Source organism: Pelodiscus sinensis, chromosome 21 (genome assembly GCF_049634645.1).
Source record: "Pelodiscus sinensis isolate JC-2024 chromosome 21, ASM4963464v1, whole genome shotgun sequence".
Lineage (NCBI taxonomy): Eukaryota > Metazoa > Chordata > Testudines > Trionychidae > Pelodiscus > Pelodiscus sinensis.
Genome location: NC_134731.1, coordinates 8,484,568 through 8,503,558, shown reverse-complemented (window position 1 = coordinate 8,503,558; position 18,991 = coordinate 8,484,568). Strand labels below are relative to the sequence as shown.

Here is an 18,991-nt window from a genome sequence, read left to right as displayed (position 1 = left end):
CGCAGGACAATAAAAGAAGCAACATTTCACATTGTGTTCACTGTTCTTAGTAGAAAGTTGAGACACACACTTTTGTTCCAATACACAAAATTAAAAAAAAAAACTCCAACAAGCTGTACATGCCCAAGCCATGACACACTCTACACTAGGACTTAGCAGGACAGACCCATCTTTAATTAAAAACTTTGTCATTCCCTAACCAAAGCAAAGCCAAATCTAGTAGCAGGGACAGTTAGATTTCTCCAGAAGGACACTCTATCTTTTAAAATTAACCAGCTGATCATGTATGTTAGTGGAGATCAAGCAATTTTAATCATTTAAAAGTTGTACTCTGTGTGCATCACTTTTGTTTTAAACACGAAATCTTTCCAACAGCTCAATAAATTCTTTTTTTCTTGTCCCACAGAGCCCCAATATCTCCTGAGAAGGTTTTTGTTTTTAATCAAATCAGGTAGAAAAGTCTGCTTAGTTTCTGTTCCAAGGTAAGCAGTAATAATACAACATTCACTGCTCCTCCTGTTACCTGCTAAGGCCACATCTACACTACACAGAAGGTCACTGCTTCCACGATCCATTTGTCTGGAGTTCAATTTAGCGAGTCTAGTTAAGACTCACTAAATTGAACTCAGAGGGCACCCCCGCTAACGTCTGGTATTCCTGCTCTTGCCAGGAACAAGAGAAGCAAATGAGAGTATTAGCTCCCGTTGGCCTCCTGCTATGCAGATGCCACCAAGCTCGGCTTAAGGTAAGGCCACTCCAGCTACATATTCTACGTAGCTGGAGTTGCGTACCTTAAGCCGAGCTGCCATGTCTAGTGTAGACCTCGACTAAAATTACATCAGAAAAAAGATGTAACAACATCCAGAAAAGGGATTACTCCTGCTCTGAACTTGAAGTTGATAAGCATATGATAAATTATTGCGCCTGATTTGAAAATTTCGTAAGAACATAAGAACGGCTATATTGGGTCAGACCAAAGTTCCATCTAGCCCAGTATCCTGTCTGCCGACAGTGGCCAGCACCAGGTGCCCCAAAGGAGTGTACTGAAGAGAATGATCAAGCAATTTGTCTCCTGCCATCCTTCTCCAGCCTTTGACAAACAGAGGCCAGGGACACCATTCCTACCCCCTGGCTAATAGCCTTTTATGGACCTAACCTCCATGAATTTATCTAGCTCTTTTTTAAATTCTGTTATAGTTCTAGCCTTCACAGCCTCCTCTGGCAAGGAGTTCCACAGGTTGACTATGCGCTGTGTGAAGAACTTTCTTTAATTAATTTTATTTGGTATCCTCTAGTTCTTATATTATGGGAACAAGTAAGTAACTTTTCTTTATTCACCTCTCCACACCACTCATGATTTTATAGACCTCTATCACAGTGGTCTCCAACCTTTTTAAGCGTGAGATCACTTTCTGATTTTAAGTGCAATCCAAGATCTACCTCAAATGTAAATATTCTTGCCCACCTTCTTCCCGTCCCTTCTCCAAGGCCCTGCCCCTGCTCATTCTATTCTCCCTCTCTTGCCCATCCTCATTCACTTTCAGAGGGCTGGGGCAGAGGGCTCTGGTCTTGGATTAAGAGATGTGGAGTGTGAGGGGCTCTGAGGTGCTCAGGTGGAGCAGTTGGCATGCAGAAAGGGGTTCTAGGTGCAGGCTCTGGACGGTGTTTAGATGCAGGAGTGCTCTGGGCTAGGGCAGGAGCTTGGGGTGCAGTAGGAGATTCATGACTGGGGTAGGAGTTCAGGATGTGGGCTCCAGCTGGGCACTGCTGGTGGCTCCGTGGGGCTAAGGCAGGCTCACCCCTGCCCTGGCCCACTTTTTAAAGCAGCCAGCAAACTTGCTCTATCCCAGGTCCTGTTGTGCCCCTTCTCTGCTCTGTGGAGAAAGGATACAGAGTGGGAGGGGGCACCTTGACATCAGCACTCTTCCTCTCCCTCCCCTGCCCTTCCCTACCCTGCACAACAAGCAGGGGGCTCCCCACTGGGAGGGGCAGCTCCAAGGCAAAGGGCAGGAGATGAGCAGCAGTGGGGGGAGGGACAGTTGAAGTGACGGCACTTGATAGCCTCTTGGTCAAACTAGTCAAGATCACTTGTCAGAAGCTCCAAGATCTACCAGTAGATCCCAATCTACTGGTTGGTGACCCCTGCTCTATCATATCCCCCCTCAGTCTCCTCTTTTCTAAACTGAAAAGTCCCAGTCTCTTTAGGGGGCTGGACTGGATGACCTTCTGAGGTCTCTTCCAGCTCTATGGTTCTATGATTTAGCCTCTCCTCATATGGGACCTGTTCCAAACCCCTAATCATTTTAGTTGCTCTTTTCTGAACCTTTTCTAATGCCAAAATATCTTTTTTGAGGTGGAGACGACCACATCGGTACGCAGTATTCAAGATGTGGGTGTACTATAGTTTTATATAGGGACAGTAAGATATTCTTCATCTTACTTTCTATCCCTTTAATAATTCCCAGCATCCTATTTGCTTTTTAGACAGCCGCTGCACACTGCGTGGACGTTTTCAGAGACTTATCCATGATAACTCCAAGCTCTCTTTCCTGATTAGTTGTAGCTCAATTAGCTCCCGTCATAGTGTATGTATAGTAGGTGTTCGATTTTAAAATTTCCTAGATTTTTTCCCTCCATTCTTTGGCTGGACACTGTAGAGATGAAAATCTCATTTTTCCTTTATGTTATTAATATGGTGTTATTTAAATTATTAAATAATTATTTAAAACTGCATAATGCGTGAAAGATTAACATCTACTTTAAGTTCCTATTACTTTTTGCACTTCACTCTACTTGGACAAGAAAACTGGACTGTGGTTTCCTCTTTCAAGCTCCCATGAATGAACACAACGCTGAGTTTTCAGTAGCGATGGGGAAATTTTAGGCCCACTGACAACTTTTATTGTTTTTAAAAAAATCACCATGGAACTACTTGCACTGGGTTTTTTGTAACCTATTTTGTGATGCAAATTCAGTAGTATCCAGTCCCCTCTTATCATAATTTAAAGCAAGGTCAGGGTATGATTGTTCCAGGATAATGGGATGTGCCTGGAATGGGATTGCTTCTCATAGAACCAGACAGAATCACCAGGAAAATGAAAGGGGCTGGCAGGGGAAGCGTCCCACCCGTATGTGGGACTGCCCCAGCCCAGAGCCTCCTCTTCTTTCCCCCACCCCTCAATTCTACAGGAACACTGCTGCTTGTTCCCCTTCGTCAGGGAGCGAGGGAGAAGTGCACCGTTTGCTTTGGCGCGCTCTGGCTGGGGCGTGCAGGAGGCAGGTGAACCTGGGCCTGCCCCAGCCACGGGACATTTACTCCTCTTGCAGTTGGTACCCACTGGAGCTGCAGTGGCCATGGAGAAGCACTTCTCACCTGGCCCCAAGCTGCTGCAGTGAGAATGGGCTGGGGTATTCCTCTCTCCCTGGGGCAACCTGCCTACTGAACCCCTCATCCCCAGCACCATCCCAGAACAGTGATTTAAATGAAGCATGGACATTTTCATTTTATTAAAAAAAAAAAATTAATTGAATTAAGGACCCGAGCAACGCCGGGTAAATCTTCTAGTACTCCGTAGAAATTCAGTTTTATATGGAAAAAGGCTAATGACACTGAGTTTCCGTTTTCTAACACCCCATTAGGAGAAGTTTCAAATCAAGCTTTAAAACGTGTTATTAGCCATCTACTGAGCCATTTGAAAGATACATGCCTATGATAAGAGTATTGTATTGCCATTAACCTATGGGATGGTTCGAGACATCTCTTATTCACACAAAACTCTAAATGCATCTAATTAAAACCACAAGATCAGCTGTCCATATTAATCACTCAGTGGTTTAATTAAGGTAAACCAGCTTGTCAGAAAACTAGCCTTCTCTCTATTCTTCACCATTATTGACTTTTAATAGTTCACTGGATTAGTAATTACTTGTTTATGGCATTATCAAATACCTGAGACACACGAAAAAAAGCACAGCATGTGACCAGTAACAGTTTTAAACATACCCTTAGTTGGAACAGGAGGATAAATTTATGCCCTCAAATTAAAAAAAAGCCAGACTGTTAAGATTTAAATGACTCTACAACCCTGAAGGAAAGTAAACTGAGCCAGAAGCACCCTAATGAGTGTTTGAGATCTGGAAGCTGATTTGTCACAAACTCAAATTAAATAGTTCTTTTGCAAAAAAACCGAGATATGAACAGGAGGTTTAGTGAGATAAACACTTAACTTATTTTTATGTGCATTGTTAAGATATACATACTGAACATCTGTTACACATGATGATGTAGACAAGTCCACTAATAACAACACTAGGAAGGTAGTTAACATGTACAGATGCAAACCTTTCTGAGGAGAAAATAAAATAAATCTTTGATGAGCTCAAAGCACTTTACAATCTAACTACGAGTAGCTAAGGTATATAAAGATCCATGGCCCAAATCCTCAATAATATTTGGGCACTTAACTCGGGGTTAGATACCTAAATACCTTTCAGCAGCTGGCTCATGTGCCAAACGATGAAATGCATCTGTCCTCAGGGTGGAACCCAGCAGATGTTTTCCAGGTTAGGTCAAGTGCCCCTGAAAGAGTACTAACTACTAGTCTCGTCTGATGAAAAACCGCCAGCACTGGCTAGAGACCTTAGGTTTTCCTTGGAGGTCTCCCATCCAAGGACTGACTATAACTAGCTTACCAGATGATCACAACACAAAATAATATGGCTCCAGGCCATTATATGAGGCAGTGCCAAACTGTTTAACTGAAGGTAAAGGGAGGGTGGGAATAAAACTATGTATATTCTTAATTTTTCCTAGGCATACCTGCTGCAATCCGTGATGTACATTTGTTCTGGGCAGAGTTCCTGCCAGTAAAACACTTAGCATATGAACATTAATCTAATTCCTGTTAGAGATAAAGCAATTTCAGCTCTCTCCTCTTCTAGGGAAGTATTTCATCCTAACAATAAAATCTCTATTGTAGCATGTTGGACCAGTGGTACTGTGGTAGCAGGCAGGATTTTTAAGTCTTAAAGTTGCATATGTGAAGGATTCTACATAAACATGTCTTTTTAAAAAACAAACAAAAAAAAAGTGTGTGTGGGGGGGTGCTTTAAAACTTATCCCCTGCTCTAAGTAATCAAGATCTTTTTTAAAGCTGCTGAATTATTCTCATCTACCACAGCTTAAATAAAGAAGTTCTGTCCCGCGTCTCTTGCAACTGTACGCTGAAACTCAAGTGTGGGTCACCACAATAAAAAATAATTTAAGAAAGTGAAAGGCTTGGCTGCCTGAAAAAACTGAGTTATTGGAGTAAACATGAAGCAAGTGGGATGAAGTGATGAAACACAAATTGCGGATTCTTCAATTATAAAATTCCACATGTCCTGCAAGATGAATTTCACTGAATGCCACTGAAGGCTTATAGAAGATACTGCTTTGCCATAGGAGAAGTGAAATCAGAGTCTAGGACTGCAACCTATAACAATACTGCATATATATTTATACTGTCTCAACCCTGTTAAGTCACTGACTTACATGCCTAACATCCTTCCTGTGACTGAATAGAGGGGAAATAACTTGTACTTGAACTTATATTTGACCCTTCATAACTGGGATGTAAACAGCTATTCAATAAGCAAATACTAGTCGACTAGTCGCTTCCCCCTCCCCCCGCCTCTATCAGAAAAAGGCAGCAAGAGGGGCGAAAGAGAAGGGGGTACTTCAAAGCGGCAAGCACCGCATGCAGCCCAGGGCCAGCTCGGGTGTCCCCAGGTTTCATGTGGCATTTCAAACTCCCCCACTGACCCCGGGCTCTGTGCAACGCTGCAGCTTTGAAACACCGCATAGCGCCTGACGCTGGGTTCCCCACAACATTTCAAAGCAGCAGTGCCGCAGGAAGCCCGGGGTCAACCAGGGGGTCCCCAGCTGATCCTGGGCTCCATGCGACATTGCCACTTTGAAACTCCATGGGGAGCATGGGGCCAGCGGCAGACTGCCCTGCCGGCCCTGTGCCTCCCACAGCGCTTTCACCTTTAAAGGCGGAGGCACCCTATTGACTAATTGAATAGTCAATGCAAATTGCATTGACTATTTGATTAGTCAATTACTCGAAATTTAACATCTCTACTTCATAATCATAATAGATAACTAAAATGCAATATTATAAAAAAATAGTATTTTTTTAAAAAAGAGAGTCCTAAAAGCTTAGTTTGTAATTTAAATAATTGAAAACCACCACCACTAAGGCCAGATCTACACTATGTGAGAAATTCGATTTAGGATACACAACTCCAGCTACAAGAATAGCGTAGCTGGAGTCGACATGCCTTAAATCAAATTCCTCTGGCAGCACCATTGTGGGAGTCGATGGAAAAAACTCTCCTGTTAAATTTCCTCACACCTCATGACCCTGTGGAGTATTGGGATCAAAAGAGACGCCATCAGTGTTCGATTTAATAGGTCCTTACTAGACCTGCTAAATTGAACCCCAAAAGATTGATTTCTGGAGTGTCAATCTCCACATAAGTATAGACAAGGCCTGAAAGGCACAAGGTCAGATTTTCAGAGGTGCTGAGCTACCACAAGAATCAATTAGAACCATGGGTGCTCATTACTTCTGAAACATCAAGTCCTTTTCTATATTTACACACATGCTTAGGTATGACCCACCGGAAAAAAACCACATTCATTTTATTGTCATGAGTCTATTGTAATGCATTCTACCCCTTCTGAATGCAACACTCAGCTGCAGCTCACTACCCTGACAAATAAAGGAAAGCACTTTATGAAACCAATTTAATTGGGAGGTGACAGAAAACATACAGCCATTTTCTTTAGCCTTATCACTGAATTGGCTTCAGCTCCAATCTCTGCCAAATCCCACTCAACAGAAGAAATTAACCAGGTCAGCGGAACAGGTGCTACGCTGTGTCTGTCAAGGGGCTGGCATCCCCACAATTACTTGCACACAATGAAGCGGTAATCTTTACAGATCATCTCTCCCAATAAGCATATTGGGGACGGGAGGAGAAGAGTGAAAGGGAGGGAGGGAGAAGGGGAGAAAGGAAAAAGGAAAAAAAAAAAAGCAAGAAAGGAAAATGAATGTGTTGCTGCCTCACGGCTCAGCAGATGTCTGTGCGTGATGTACGAGGCTAGGATAAGCTGTCGGAGCCGGCTGCCAAAGAGTGGTAAGTGATTAAAGCCTCCACAGTCCTAAGCACCATATTTAGAGTCTATGGGGTTTCGAGAGCTGCACCCATTCCTTGCTGTGCTGCCAGATGTTGTCGATTGGTCCCGTTCCTATTCGCTGTGTGCGGGCGGCAGCAGTTGGTACAGCAAGTACTGCAATCTGGAATGTTTCCGGAGATGCCGTACATTAAACGAGTGTCACCCATCATTCACCTCTACAGAACGCTGAAACAACTCCAATTTGCTGCCGCTTCTCTCTTGGGAAATGGCCAAGATACAGTTGTGCCTGGCAGCCCCATTTGTTTTACTCAGGTGTTCCTCTTCCCTCAATGACCTCTATTAGTTTAAGTTTTAATTTAGATTAACCCCGGCACCCCAATTAACCAGTGAGGGGAAAAGCTAAAATGTGACTAGTCATAACTCTAAAATCAGAATTTATCGAACTTCAAATTATTAGGAAGGAGGAAGGGCCATTCAACTACTGCTATTTTTCTTTAAAAACTTAACATTTCAGGGCCAAGAACCCTCCCAACACACATATGCTCGCACACACACTATATAGGCCTAAGGTTTGCCAGTGGAGGTTATTTTTCCCTATTCATTTTAGTACTTTATTATGCTTATTTAATCTGCGATACGCTCTTGTTGCAAACTTGGACTCCTGATGATGGAAACAGATTGATTGCATCTCAGAATTCTCTCGCACAAATATTCAGCGCTAACATCATAGATATGGCCCTCCAATCACTGCAGCTCAACAGCTCTCTTTTTCATTTTAAAGAGTGTGTGAAAGAATCCAATCGCCAATGCAAGAATTGCTGAGTCCCTCTTTGCCATGGAAATGCTGTTCAACTCACCCCAGGGCTAGGAAGGATTCTCTGACTGTAACAAACAGTCCTGGAAATCAAGAGATACACATTTCATTCCCTGCTCCACCCAGAGTTCCTGCATGATCTGAAGGAAGTGGTTTACCAGATGAGATGTTCACAAGTGTTTAGCCTTGTCCTGACTCTGGTCCCACAGAAGTCAATAATAAAACTCCCATTGTCTGCAACAGTAGCAGAGTCAGAACAATGCTGAGGACTCATGAAAAAAAAAAATCACCTCCTTAAAATTTCTCAGTGCTCTTCCAATATTTGAAATGGTTTTAGCAATTACCTACTTCACAAATGTTTTCTTTCTATTTGGGAGCCCAGAATATGTACAGGCAGTCCCCGGGTTACGTACAAGATAGGGACTGTAGGTTTGTTCTTAAGTTGAATTTGTATGTAAGTCGGAACTGGTACATATTGTAGGGGAAACTCTAGCCAAACATTTCTCCAGAGCTCAGTTTTATTCTCCCACACCTCACTTCCCTCAGTCCTTTATTCTCAAGCTGAGGTGTCTGCTGAGAAAAGCCGCTCCGCGTCTCCCTGGTCTGCTGGGGGGGTGGGGGGAGGGGGGGCTAGCTTCACGTCTCCCTGGTCTGCTGGGGGGAAGCAGCTAGTGCGGGGTTGCCTCACCCCGTTTGTAAGTAGGGAGCCGATGTAAGTCGGATCCATGTAACCCGGGGACTGCCTGTATTAGAAATGTCTACTAGCCCTTAAAACATGTCTGATTGAATGAGTTATAAGGCCCTAAAAATCAAATAATTCCACCTCCTTTCACCATACTCCAATTGTCATGTGAATTTATCTGCTGATCTAGTGAACTTCTCTAGTTAGGAGTTCCAGCCTTCTAATAATATCACAGCATTTGTTGAGTCTTGATGTTTAAACCATCTCTGGATTCTCGGACCAGCAATATTTTTTTGGGCACGGGTCCAGGACTTAATTTAGCAAATCACTTCAAAGCACTGTAATTTCCAGTATGCATTTTATGTGGCTGACATTATCATCTGCTAAATGAATTACAAACACAATGATCACCCCAGCCTGCAGCCTCCACAGTACTGTGTGTAGTCTCCCTGCCTCAGCAGAGAAAGAGCTTAGGAAGCCCAACAGCATTTTCAATCTTCACGCAGATTAGACAAGTTTTGTGTTTGAATGACGATAACTAATGTGCCACCGAGCAACTGCAAAAATTTTTATTTGTGATGGGGCTTTCCCACCCACATAAGCATTTGTTTTCTCTTTAAAATATTCAGCTGCAGAAACGTCTGTAATTTCCTCTTTATACTGCAATAATCAATGAGAATGACAGACATAGGACTCATGCTGCAAGCCAAACCCATGTGAGCAGAGTAGTGTTTGTGAAGTCCATAAGACCGCCCCCATAAGGCAGGGCTAAAGGACTGATCTATATAACCTTGCATAGCAATTTCAGAGTTAAAACCTTTGGACATCATGAACTAAGGATTGAAGGTAGAGATTACAGATGCCCAGTCAAACAACTATCATGGTGTTTCTCAAAGACAAATCTTTGGGCCAAAGAATTTACGGCTGAGAATATACCACATTAATTCCAGATATACAAAAAGCCAGCTGGAGCCAAGAGATTTCCAGAGACCCACCTGGTGGTAAAAGTCATCATCATCAAAGATCTCTTCATCCAGGTCTTTCAGGTGCGTGTTGGACTTGGCTTGAGGGATGACCTCCTGGAACAGCAGAGAGAATGTTTGTAAGTCCACATGTGCCTATGCTTTGGGCAGCGACCAGACACGGTAGCATGTCCTAAAACACATCTAATGCGCTTTTGGTGGATTTGGGCTGTGAGCCTCCTTGATCCTTATTTTCGGCATTTTGTGTTCAATATTTACAGATTTGGGGAACAAGCTCTAGATGTATTAAGCTGTAGAAAGAATTCCACAGAGAAGTGACAGAAGTGCCATTTTACTTAACTCGACAAAAAAAAAATGAAGCAGCATATAATATAAAGCTATTAAAGATTAACAACAGGTTGGATGAAAGTATTCAGTGGATTCTTTTCCATCTGACTTCATTGACACCATGTAAAGTGTATAAACAATTATAAGCATGGTAGCATGTGAACATCTTCTATTAAAAGTAGTTTTTAAGCACCTGATTATTGTAAAGATAGGATTAAAAGGACTTATAATACATTGGCAGAAAAAGACTGTCAACACGGAACTGGTTTATGAGTCCCCAACTAGGAAACAAGCACAGACTGTTTACTAGTCCTTAAATACTAAGCTGATATAGACACTTATTTTGCAGGTGAAATGCAATGTGATTGAGTCCAACAACTTGGTCAAAAGCTTTCAATTTTGCACTTGTTTCTTTAAGAAGCAGAATACCAGTTATGTGACAGAACTGATACCTATGGTGGGACCAAGTCAAAGTGGTAGCATGGTCCCATCTCAAGGTTTGCACTGTCTATCAGGAATCAGTATAGGCACCAACACAAAATGTGAAATACAAGAAGCACCTTTCATCTTTTACTCCATTAAATTACACAAACAGGCACTCCATCACCTCCTACATAACTCTCCCACCAAGAACTTTACCTGCTAAAGGATTCATCTAATTCATTTGCAGAGAATGCCATCACTTCCATTGGAAGAGAGTTTCCTAAACAAAACACTTACCGAACATCCGGGCAAAGATTCAGGGACCGGCTGAGATTCCTTCTCTGGTTTTCCAAGCACCCTATACACTGATCGCTTAGTCTGTGTCCGTCGTAGTAATCTCTCTTTGTCCATCATAATATGATCAATCTGAGTCAAGATTGAACGCTCAAAGGCACTGAAACCCTGCAACAACATTAACTAGTGTCAGATAATGCAGAAAGCTGCTGCTCAAGGCAGCAATGTTCCTTTATCTTTCCGTGTCAGTGGATAAGCAGACAATGTTCCTACAGGAGCAGTTTTAGTTTGGATTTTTCTTGTTATTTTATATATATAAAAATAAAATCCAACAAAAATAAGCCAACAAAAAGACATTGACCTGAGGCAAGCTGAAAGCCTGGCTTAATAGACAGGCTTCACTATCCTAGCTCAGACAAACATCTCAATGTTTCATATTAACCCCTGCATGTTGGGCATCTCTTTGGACAAAACGAACTGTGTTCATATCTGCACAGTTACAATAAATCATGAAGTACATAGGGAAATACACAAACAGCTAGTCAATTAGAAAAGTAGGAACTGTCATACCGAACCACACTAGTCAGACATCTAGTGCCGTATCCCGTCTCCAATTCAAAGCGATGGATAAGAGCTACTTCAGAGGAGGGTGGGAGAAATACTGTAGGAGGCAGTTCTGATGTAATCTGCCCACAGGGAAAATTTCCTCCTGATCCTGCCAAGTTACAGTCTGGCTTATGCCTTAGGAGCATGAGGCTTCCAAAAATTGGGGGGATTTTTGTTGGTCACGGGTGGGGGGGGGGAAGAGGGGGGGCGGTGGTGTTTTAAATCTTACTATTGTAGCGCTAGATTGAACAAGGAATGTTTACATCTATGAATGGCCTCTGGTAAATTTCTCTCGTATATACACACTTGCCTTCCCCAATTTGCCAGAAGCTAGTTTTGTCTTGTCATGCCACTTCTGCAAGGTGTTGTTACGATACATTCTGAAATCAGCAAATCTCTTAGCCATGAACTCGGGGTAGTCTTCCATCTCTAGTTTCCGTTTAGGAGGGCCTTTCTGCGTCCGAACCTCACCTTCCATCTCTTCATCACTACCACTGGGGATCTCCTCATCACTAGACATTTAAAAAAAATTTTTTTTTTTTAAATCACACTGAGGCAACAATTTGGAAACTCTCTTTAACAGCCACTTCTCTTGCCATCTTTTGCTAATTATTCAGATGTCAAGTAGCTAAACCCCCCCCCCCCTTCTGCCACCAAAAGAAATTAAAAGCACAAGCTTCCAGAGAACACAGGACACGTTCAAATGCCATTTGTCCGCAATGTCCATTACCCAAACAGCAGCAACTGGGGAAGCAGCGCTGAGATGGGGAATGCCAACGCTTTTATGTTTCCCTGTTTAAAAAGTTAGCTAGCAGATGGATTTTAGAAAGGCTGCTGTATTTACCTCTCCACTTTTGACTGCTTTCCATCTACCAGATACCTTGTGCCTGGATATTGATACAGCAGTTCATCCTGGAGGTCCACTAACGCTCTCAGCAATGCCTTCAAGGCTTTATAACCTGCAGAAGAAGAAACACCAGTAACAATTTCAGGTTGATCCCAGCTTCTGGTGAAGCCTTAGAGTGACAGCTTCTGGCTTCACATACTAAACCTACATTCCCCCCACAGCTAGCGCAGGTATTGTGAAGCCTCAACCCCATTAAAAATGCTATTTAACATTTATAGATCATTCTTTAGTTAATGCCAAAGCCTCTGCAGAGAAAGGAAATTCCTATAAACAAAGGGAGGAAAGGGGAGTTTTTCTAAACAGTTACACACTGGGAATGCATTGATCAATCTATTTAACTGACACGCACAAGTTTGGGCTTGGAATACTAAAAGATTAGCATACTGAAGTAGTAAGTTACTATGGGCTTAAGGATCTGATGGCACAAAAATATGACAACTTCCCCTTTTGCTGACTAATTCATTGCCCTCCCGTGTTAGCCAATGCCTGCTGCAAAAAGTTTGGTGTCAGAATATGAAGCAATTCCAGAGAGGGAATAAATATATTTATGCATTCTATCTACACTTACAGATTTTGGTGGATTTTCTTTTTTTTCCTCCCCTTCCCCCTTTTTCTTTTTCTTTTTTTGAATGTGTGTGGGGTGTAGGGAGCAGGAGGTGAGAGGAAGAAAGGAAAACGAATGCCTGAGGAGCTGTGATGGCTACAGGTTCTTCTACACTGCTGTGTTTACTATGCGGGAGGTAGAAAAAGTTGGCGTGTAAGTAAAATTAAATGTAGCAAGGTCTGATTGCTGGGGAATACAAATAAAGATCTAGCAAATAATGAGAGGATTTTGATCAGATAATCAGAACTGCAGGCCTATAGGTTTATAAACAGAGCATGTCAGTCTCAGGCCTGCCAACTGGGCACTCTTCACAAACTACATTCACTGAAAAAGACAGAGTGTAGTTAAACAAAGAGAATCAAGGCAGGAGTTTAAGGGTTATCCTCAGACAGCTGTTTTCCAGACTACCTGCAGGCCTAAATGCTGAAGGCAGCCCATTCGGTAGCAATCAGCCCAAGAGCTGGCCAGTTGCCAATTCCTTCACATAGCTGTGAACACACTCCCTGTCGAAAGACCTTTACAATCTACAGGGACAAGCATTCCAGCTCAGACACAAGCCAGGTGATGGGTTTGTCCAACAGTGGTACCACAGCTCCGCCTAAAAATGTAAGAAATTAACACCAATAGGCTTCCCAAGAAAATTCTCCATTACCAGGTTAGTAGGAGCCTCTTTCCCGGCCTGGCTTGCATGCTCTATATATAGGCTGAAGCATCACTTATTTCAGAGACCACACACTGCTGATATTGCCAACATGCAGCCAGAGATCCTGGTGTCTAATTGGGCCCATACTGGGGAACCATTCCACAGATTATGGTCAATACGGAGAGAACACAACAGACTGGATTCCAATAGAGTGCTGATGGGAGAGAACCCCAGTGCTTCGGATTTCCAGTTCCTGCCAACATAGCCATGCAAAGCTCTGTTGTTCCAGAAACCACTCAAGTGGCTACAGCGGAGTCGGCAACCGTCCTGAAGTGGCGTGCCAAGGTTTGACCCTCCTACACTGGCCCATGCTGCACTCCTGGGAGGCAGGGACGGGCTCTCTTCATTGTGCACCCCGTGGACCACTGGCCTCAATGCAAACCTTTCCTGGACCACCAGTTGCTAATGGAATCTCACCATTAATTACACCCGAGCCATTCTGCTACTGCTATAGCTAGGGAGAATGGTTTAATTTAAATTATTAAACAGACTAAGCGTTTTAATTTTCACATGTTCGTTTATCAAACTTCATTTTAAATAAAGTAAAATATTAATTTATGTCCAACACAAAAGGTTTCAATGTTTTCTTTATTTATGGCAGGGATGGGGAACTTTTTTGGGGTCAGGGGCCACTGACACACAGAAAAATCAGTTGGGGACCACACAACTGGGAAGCAAAAAAAACTTCTCCAAAAACCCCCAACCCTCACTGATGTACCCCCAACTGAGACACCTCACTTCTCCGGCACGCCAGGCCCATGGGGCAAGGGAAGGGACACAGAAGACTAAGGTTCTGGCTTCCTATAGGCCAGATTGACTTTTCTGGGGTTCTGGAGTTAGTGGATTTTGTGCACCCCCTTAGGCTCCGAAGGGGGACAAAAACAAGGGGCTCAGTGGGCAGGACAGAGCTGCCAGTGGGGGGGGGGGGAATAGGCATGGGGGTGAAGGACGTGGGAGGAAGGTGGGATGCAGGAGAGGGAGAGGTTGCGAGGTCTGAGTGGGAGGTAGGGGGCAGAAGCAGACTGGGAGTAGGGCATCTGGCCAGGAGGGAGGGCATTGGTACAAGCTGGGACTGCAGAGTCTTGGCAGTGGGAGGAGAGTGAATGAGGGGGATTGAGATGCAGGGGTCTGGGATTGAGGGGGATGCTTACCTGGCTTTGCACCCCCATACAGCAGGGAAAGCTTCTGGACAGCATGCCACTGTCCTGCCATTCCCCCAGTGGGGTGGGGAGGGAGCTCAGCCCCTCCCCCGCCACAGCAGGAAGCCCACACAGCCCCAAGGCTGCAGCACCAGCTCCAGCTTCCTGCCAGGAGGCACAGGTGTGGGGAGAGGTTCCATGTGCTGCATTTCCCCCAGCGGGGTTGGGCGGAGTGGGGAGAGAGCGGCAGCACACGGAATGCACCTGCCAAACCCAAGCACGCTGAGCCCCGCAGTGCCCCTGCTGCACTCTGCAAGTGGACATCTGGAGATGGAGGAGGCTCTGGTGCGGCCAGGGCCCCGCACGCCGAAGGCAGTCCCACAGGGGGACAGAAGGGCCCATGTGGTGCACGGTGGTGGGGCAGGGGATGGTAGGGATTTGCCACTGGCGGCGCGCACTGCACTGGAACTGGGCAATCGGAGGTGCCCCCAAGCTGGCTACGGCTGCACATGCCACTAAAAATCGGCTTGCGTGCCACTTGTGGCATGCGTGCCGTGCACTGCCGACCCCTGGACCACATAATGCCACCAGAACCCACACTTCAGCAAGTTGTTTTCCCTATTGTGGCTCCAGCCAGATGATTCTTGATGATAGGCTTGTATTTGGTACCTGAGCAGAAAATCAGATGCGACTGTTACTTACATGAGGAAGTGGACAGCTTGGGCAGTGTTTGTAGATGTAGCCCAATTTGACGTGTATGTTTGTAAATGTTAAAAGCACATGACATTTTGGCCTTCTGACCTAACAAGACAATGGTAAGAACACAGATTTAGTTTGGGAAGCTAGCCATGCTCACATACCTGGCACCTCTTGCAAAACACGCACCCTATTGTCACTCCAACCACTCTATGATGTCTGACGCTATGGTAAGTCTTTACAGCTTGAGGTCCCTGACAAATTCAAGTACAGTAAGCAGCTACTGACTATCTGAGCATCAGGTCTTTTACTACAGACCATTCTTCCTAACAAATCACAAAGGACTAGGTCCTCAGCCGATATAACATCAGGGGAGCCGTTTCAATTGACAGCAGCTGAGGATCTGGTCCCAAATCCTTCCCTTAGGCTACGTCTACACAGCATAGTTATTTTGGAATAAGCTATTCTGGAACAGTTATTCTGAAATAGCACGTCTACACTGCAAGGAAGCCTCAAAATTAATCAGAGGCAGGCTTCCCTAATGCAGACGTGCTATCACGATTTAGAGCCCCAGGAGGAATAACTTAGAATGGCCCTGGTGAGGGGCTATTTAGAAATAGCAGGAGTGGAGCATCTACACAGCCCTTATTCCGAAATAGTTATTTCGGAATAGGTGTTATTCTTCATAGAATGAGGTTTACAGAAGTCGGAATAAGCCGTCCGTTATTTCGAAATTATTTCGCAGTAACGGAATTACTGTGTAGACGCTCACAGTTATTTCAGAACAGCCGTTATTGCAAAATAACTTTGCTGTGTAAACAAACCCTCACTGACTAGCTAGCGCAATAGGAAAGAGGGGGGGATGGTATTTTATTTTCACTTGGCCATTTTTTTAAAAGGAAATAGAAAACCATGGATAAAAAGAGCAGCAAATCTTCATCAGCCACATGAAGGCAACGAAAAAGGAAATCAGCTCTGACATGTTGGGGTCAAAATCTTTTGCATGTTCCCAATGCCAATATTATTGTCGTCACAGAACTCTGATGAACGATGGCCTGACCTCCGTGGCAGTAATGTCATTGAAAAGGCACCAGGAAGACTTTTGCGGCAGATCAGCATTACGCTCATCTTCCTCCCCTATGTGGCTCATTACAGATACATTTTGACAGCTGTTCTATATAAACCTATTAACAGATTAGGTTGCCACACTTGTGAAACAGCCGTGTGTTAGCATCAAAACAGTTCTGAGAGAAACAGACAAAAGCCCTTAAAATGCATCTGTGGTATGTGTTTGAAGCAAGGGCATCATTTGCAAGAGGCAAGTGCTCCCAACCCGAAGTGCGCAGCTTAAAGCAGCAAAATCTTTTCTACCGCCTGCAACCCAGCTAAATATCCCCAGAGCTCCTGAACCTGCTTATTTTCTACCTGCTGTCTACCCTCCAGAGGCAAAGCTAATGCACCCCAGGCAGCTTTGATCCTGTCTATTACAGCTGGAGTAGCACTCAAACTCTTCTGAGTTGTGTCAGGGCTATTGCACGCAGGCAAGACATAAAGACAGGCTCAAGCTCCCTCCGGATACGAGATATGGACCCCAATAGAAGCGAGGATGGGAAGCAATTTTATCTGGAGAGAAGGGGGTAGGGAGGGCAGGTCAGACAATGACTATGTGTCTACCCAGGTGGGAGGGCTAATTATTCCAGACACGGGCTTCATCATGAGCCTCTTACAGCTGGATAATTTCCATCCTTTCAGTCCTTATGTATTTCATGGTGTTATCCGATGGGGTTCGTGGTATTACCAACGGCTGCGCAAGTGTGCTATAAACTCAACGACACAAGCTAATATTCCCTTAATATTGCACTGCTTTACCCGTTTCAGCATTTAATTCCAAAAAGGGCTGTTTTCATCCAGATTTCCAAACAACCACCCTCTCACCCCCACTCTTTGTCCTATTTGCTTTTGGGAAAGGACCATTCTAACTCAGGCATGAAGACAGCATGTAAATTACAGCAGTTTTATGAACACAACCCAAGAAATGGGGGAACAAGCCCCCCCAACCCATTCAGCAGGCTGTTCCTGGTCTGAAATGGGCCATTAAAGCAGAGAGGCGTCACAAGCACAGAGTTTTTCTTAAGCACACCAGCATGCAAAAGCCGTTTTCAGATTTAAAAATCCTTTCGCTTCTATCCTACCCTCATTTCCCTTCGGTACAAATGAGAGTGCCTTCACTACGTGCCAGTGGGCACAGAGAACAGAGCACAAATAGCCCTCATATAATTTGAGCAATAATACATGTGTGGACCTGACCACACAACAAGGTGGGTTCCACAGACTAGCAAATCTTTGCCAGTTTTCAATTGCTAACATTTTTTGAGAGACAGACAGACAGACAGACAGCCACAATACAGTTTGAGCAAGTGAGAAAACCTGGGTGAGACGCATAACAAAGCTTCTGCCATTTACTCAATGGGTCTGAATTTCTAACAAGCAATTTACTTCCTGGACTTGCCACACCAGCATTAACCATGCTGTGGATTTGTTTTGCCCTGTTGTGTTCAGATGACCAGGGCTCCCTGTAAGCTGTGCGCTTGGGTAGCCACCCAGGAAAGTTTCAGGTGCTACCCAGCTGATTAGCAGAGCACCCATAGCCAGCAGCGTGTGTTTGTTTTGGTGATGTACATCTTCACATGCCTTGGTACACAAAACAAAATTTATTCTGCGCACAGATGGAAAAAGTTAGAGGGAACACTGCAGATGACTACAACTGTCTACGCGTTGGCTGGCTCCGCATTGCCTTCTCTAGCAGCACCCCACCTTAGGCACCAATGCTCAGTGAACAGACACTGCAATGAGAGTACAGCCTGAAAATCCTTCATACAAAGCTATTCTGACTGCACTTTACAGGGCAGCTCTCTATTGCTGCAGGACCCTCTGCTCTCCCACCCCTCTTCCCTGTGTTTTGTGTTGCATTTTTTTTAACTCACACTGTAATCTCCCTGGGGCCCGTGCTGTGCCTTTTCACAGAATTGTAGGCCTGGAAGGGACTTCAAGAGGCCATCAAATCCAGTCCCCTGCTTAGGCTATTGGGCTATAAAATTAATGTCCTTATACTGGACCTCAAGACATCTGTGAAAAGTCCTCAAACTAATAATCTAAATTTTCAAAAGTAATTTTGGGTGCCCAACTTAAGGAAACTGATTTTCGCAGGGCAGAAGCTAAGCACTATCTGCAAGAAGACAGGGCCTTTAAAGAGCCCCAACATGGTCACTGCCCCTTTTGAAAACATGGGCAAGTATCTTTCTGCTCCATACGCGTTGTGCACAGCAATGCTAAAATTCTCCCTGTAGCACTTACTCCCAATCTAAGTGCCATTTAAAGAATAGAGAGAGGTCCTGTTGAGTGGGCAGCGAGGTGAGAGGAAACGTTTACTGCTGCCATGCGAACAAGTGAAACATGTTTTGAACCTACCATCCAGTCTAAATGGGAAACCTGAGACTGTCCTTAGCAAGCGGCCAGCTCATAAGAATCACTTTTAAGAGTCCGTGCGAGCCCCTTCATTTTGTGTACAGGAGTGAAAAAGTTGTTGCGGATCCAGAAGACAGCATATCAATCCAGCAAGAAAGCTGG

General features: G+C 44.3%; 1 protein-coding gene across 2 annotated transcripts in view; it reads right to left on the bottom strand.

The window, feature by feature from the left end:
• Positions 1-18,991, bottom strand: part of AATF (apoptosis antagonizing transcription factor) — a 109,001-nt gene that overhangs the window by 51,536 nt on the left and 38,474 nt on the right. The window contains exons 5-9 of one of the 2 annotated variants that reach the window (XM_075904775.1): positions 15,371-15,469; positions 12,160-12,274; positions 11,626-11,827; positions 10,713-10,877; positions 9,678-9,761 (exon numbers count right to left, since the gene is read on the bottom strand). In XM_075904775.1, the coding sequence (XP_075760890.1) occupies positions 9,678-9,761; positions 10,713-10,877; positions 11,626-11,827; positions 12,160-12,274; positions 15,371-15,469 (665 nt within the window). The remainder of the gene's footprint in view (positions 1-9,677; positions 9,762-10,712; positions 10,878-11,625; positions 11,828-12,159; positions 12,275-15,370; positions 15,470-18,991) is intronic. The other variant, XM_075904776.1, reaches the window with a different exon arrangement.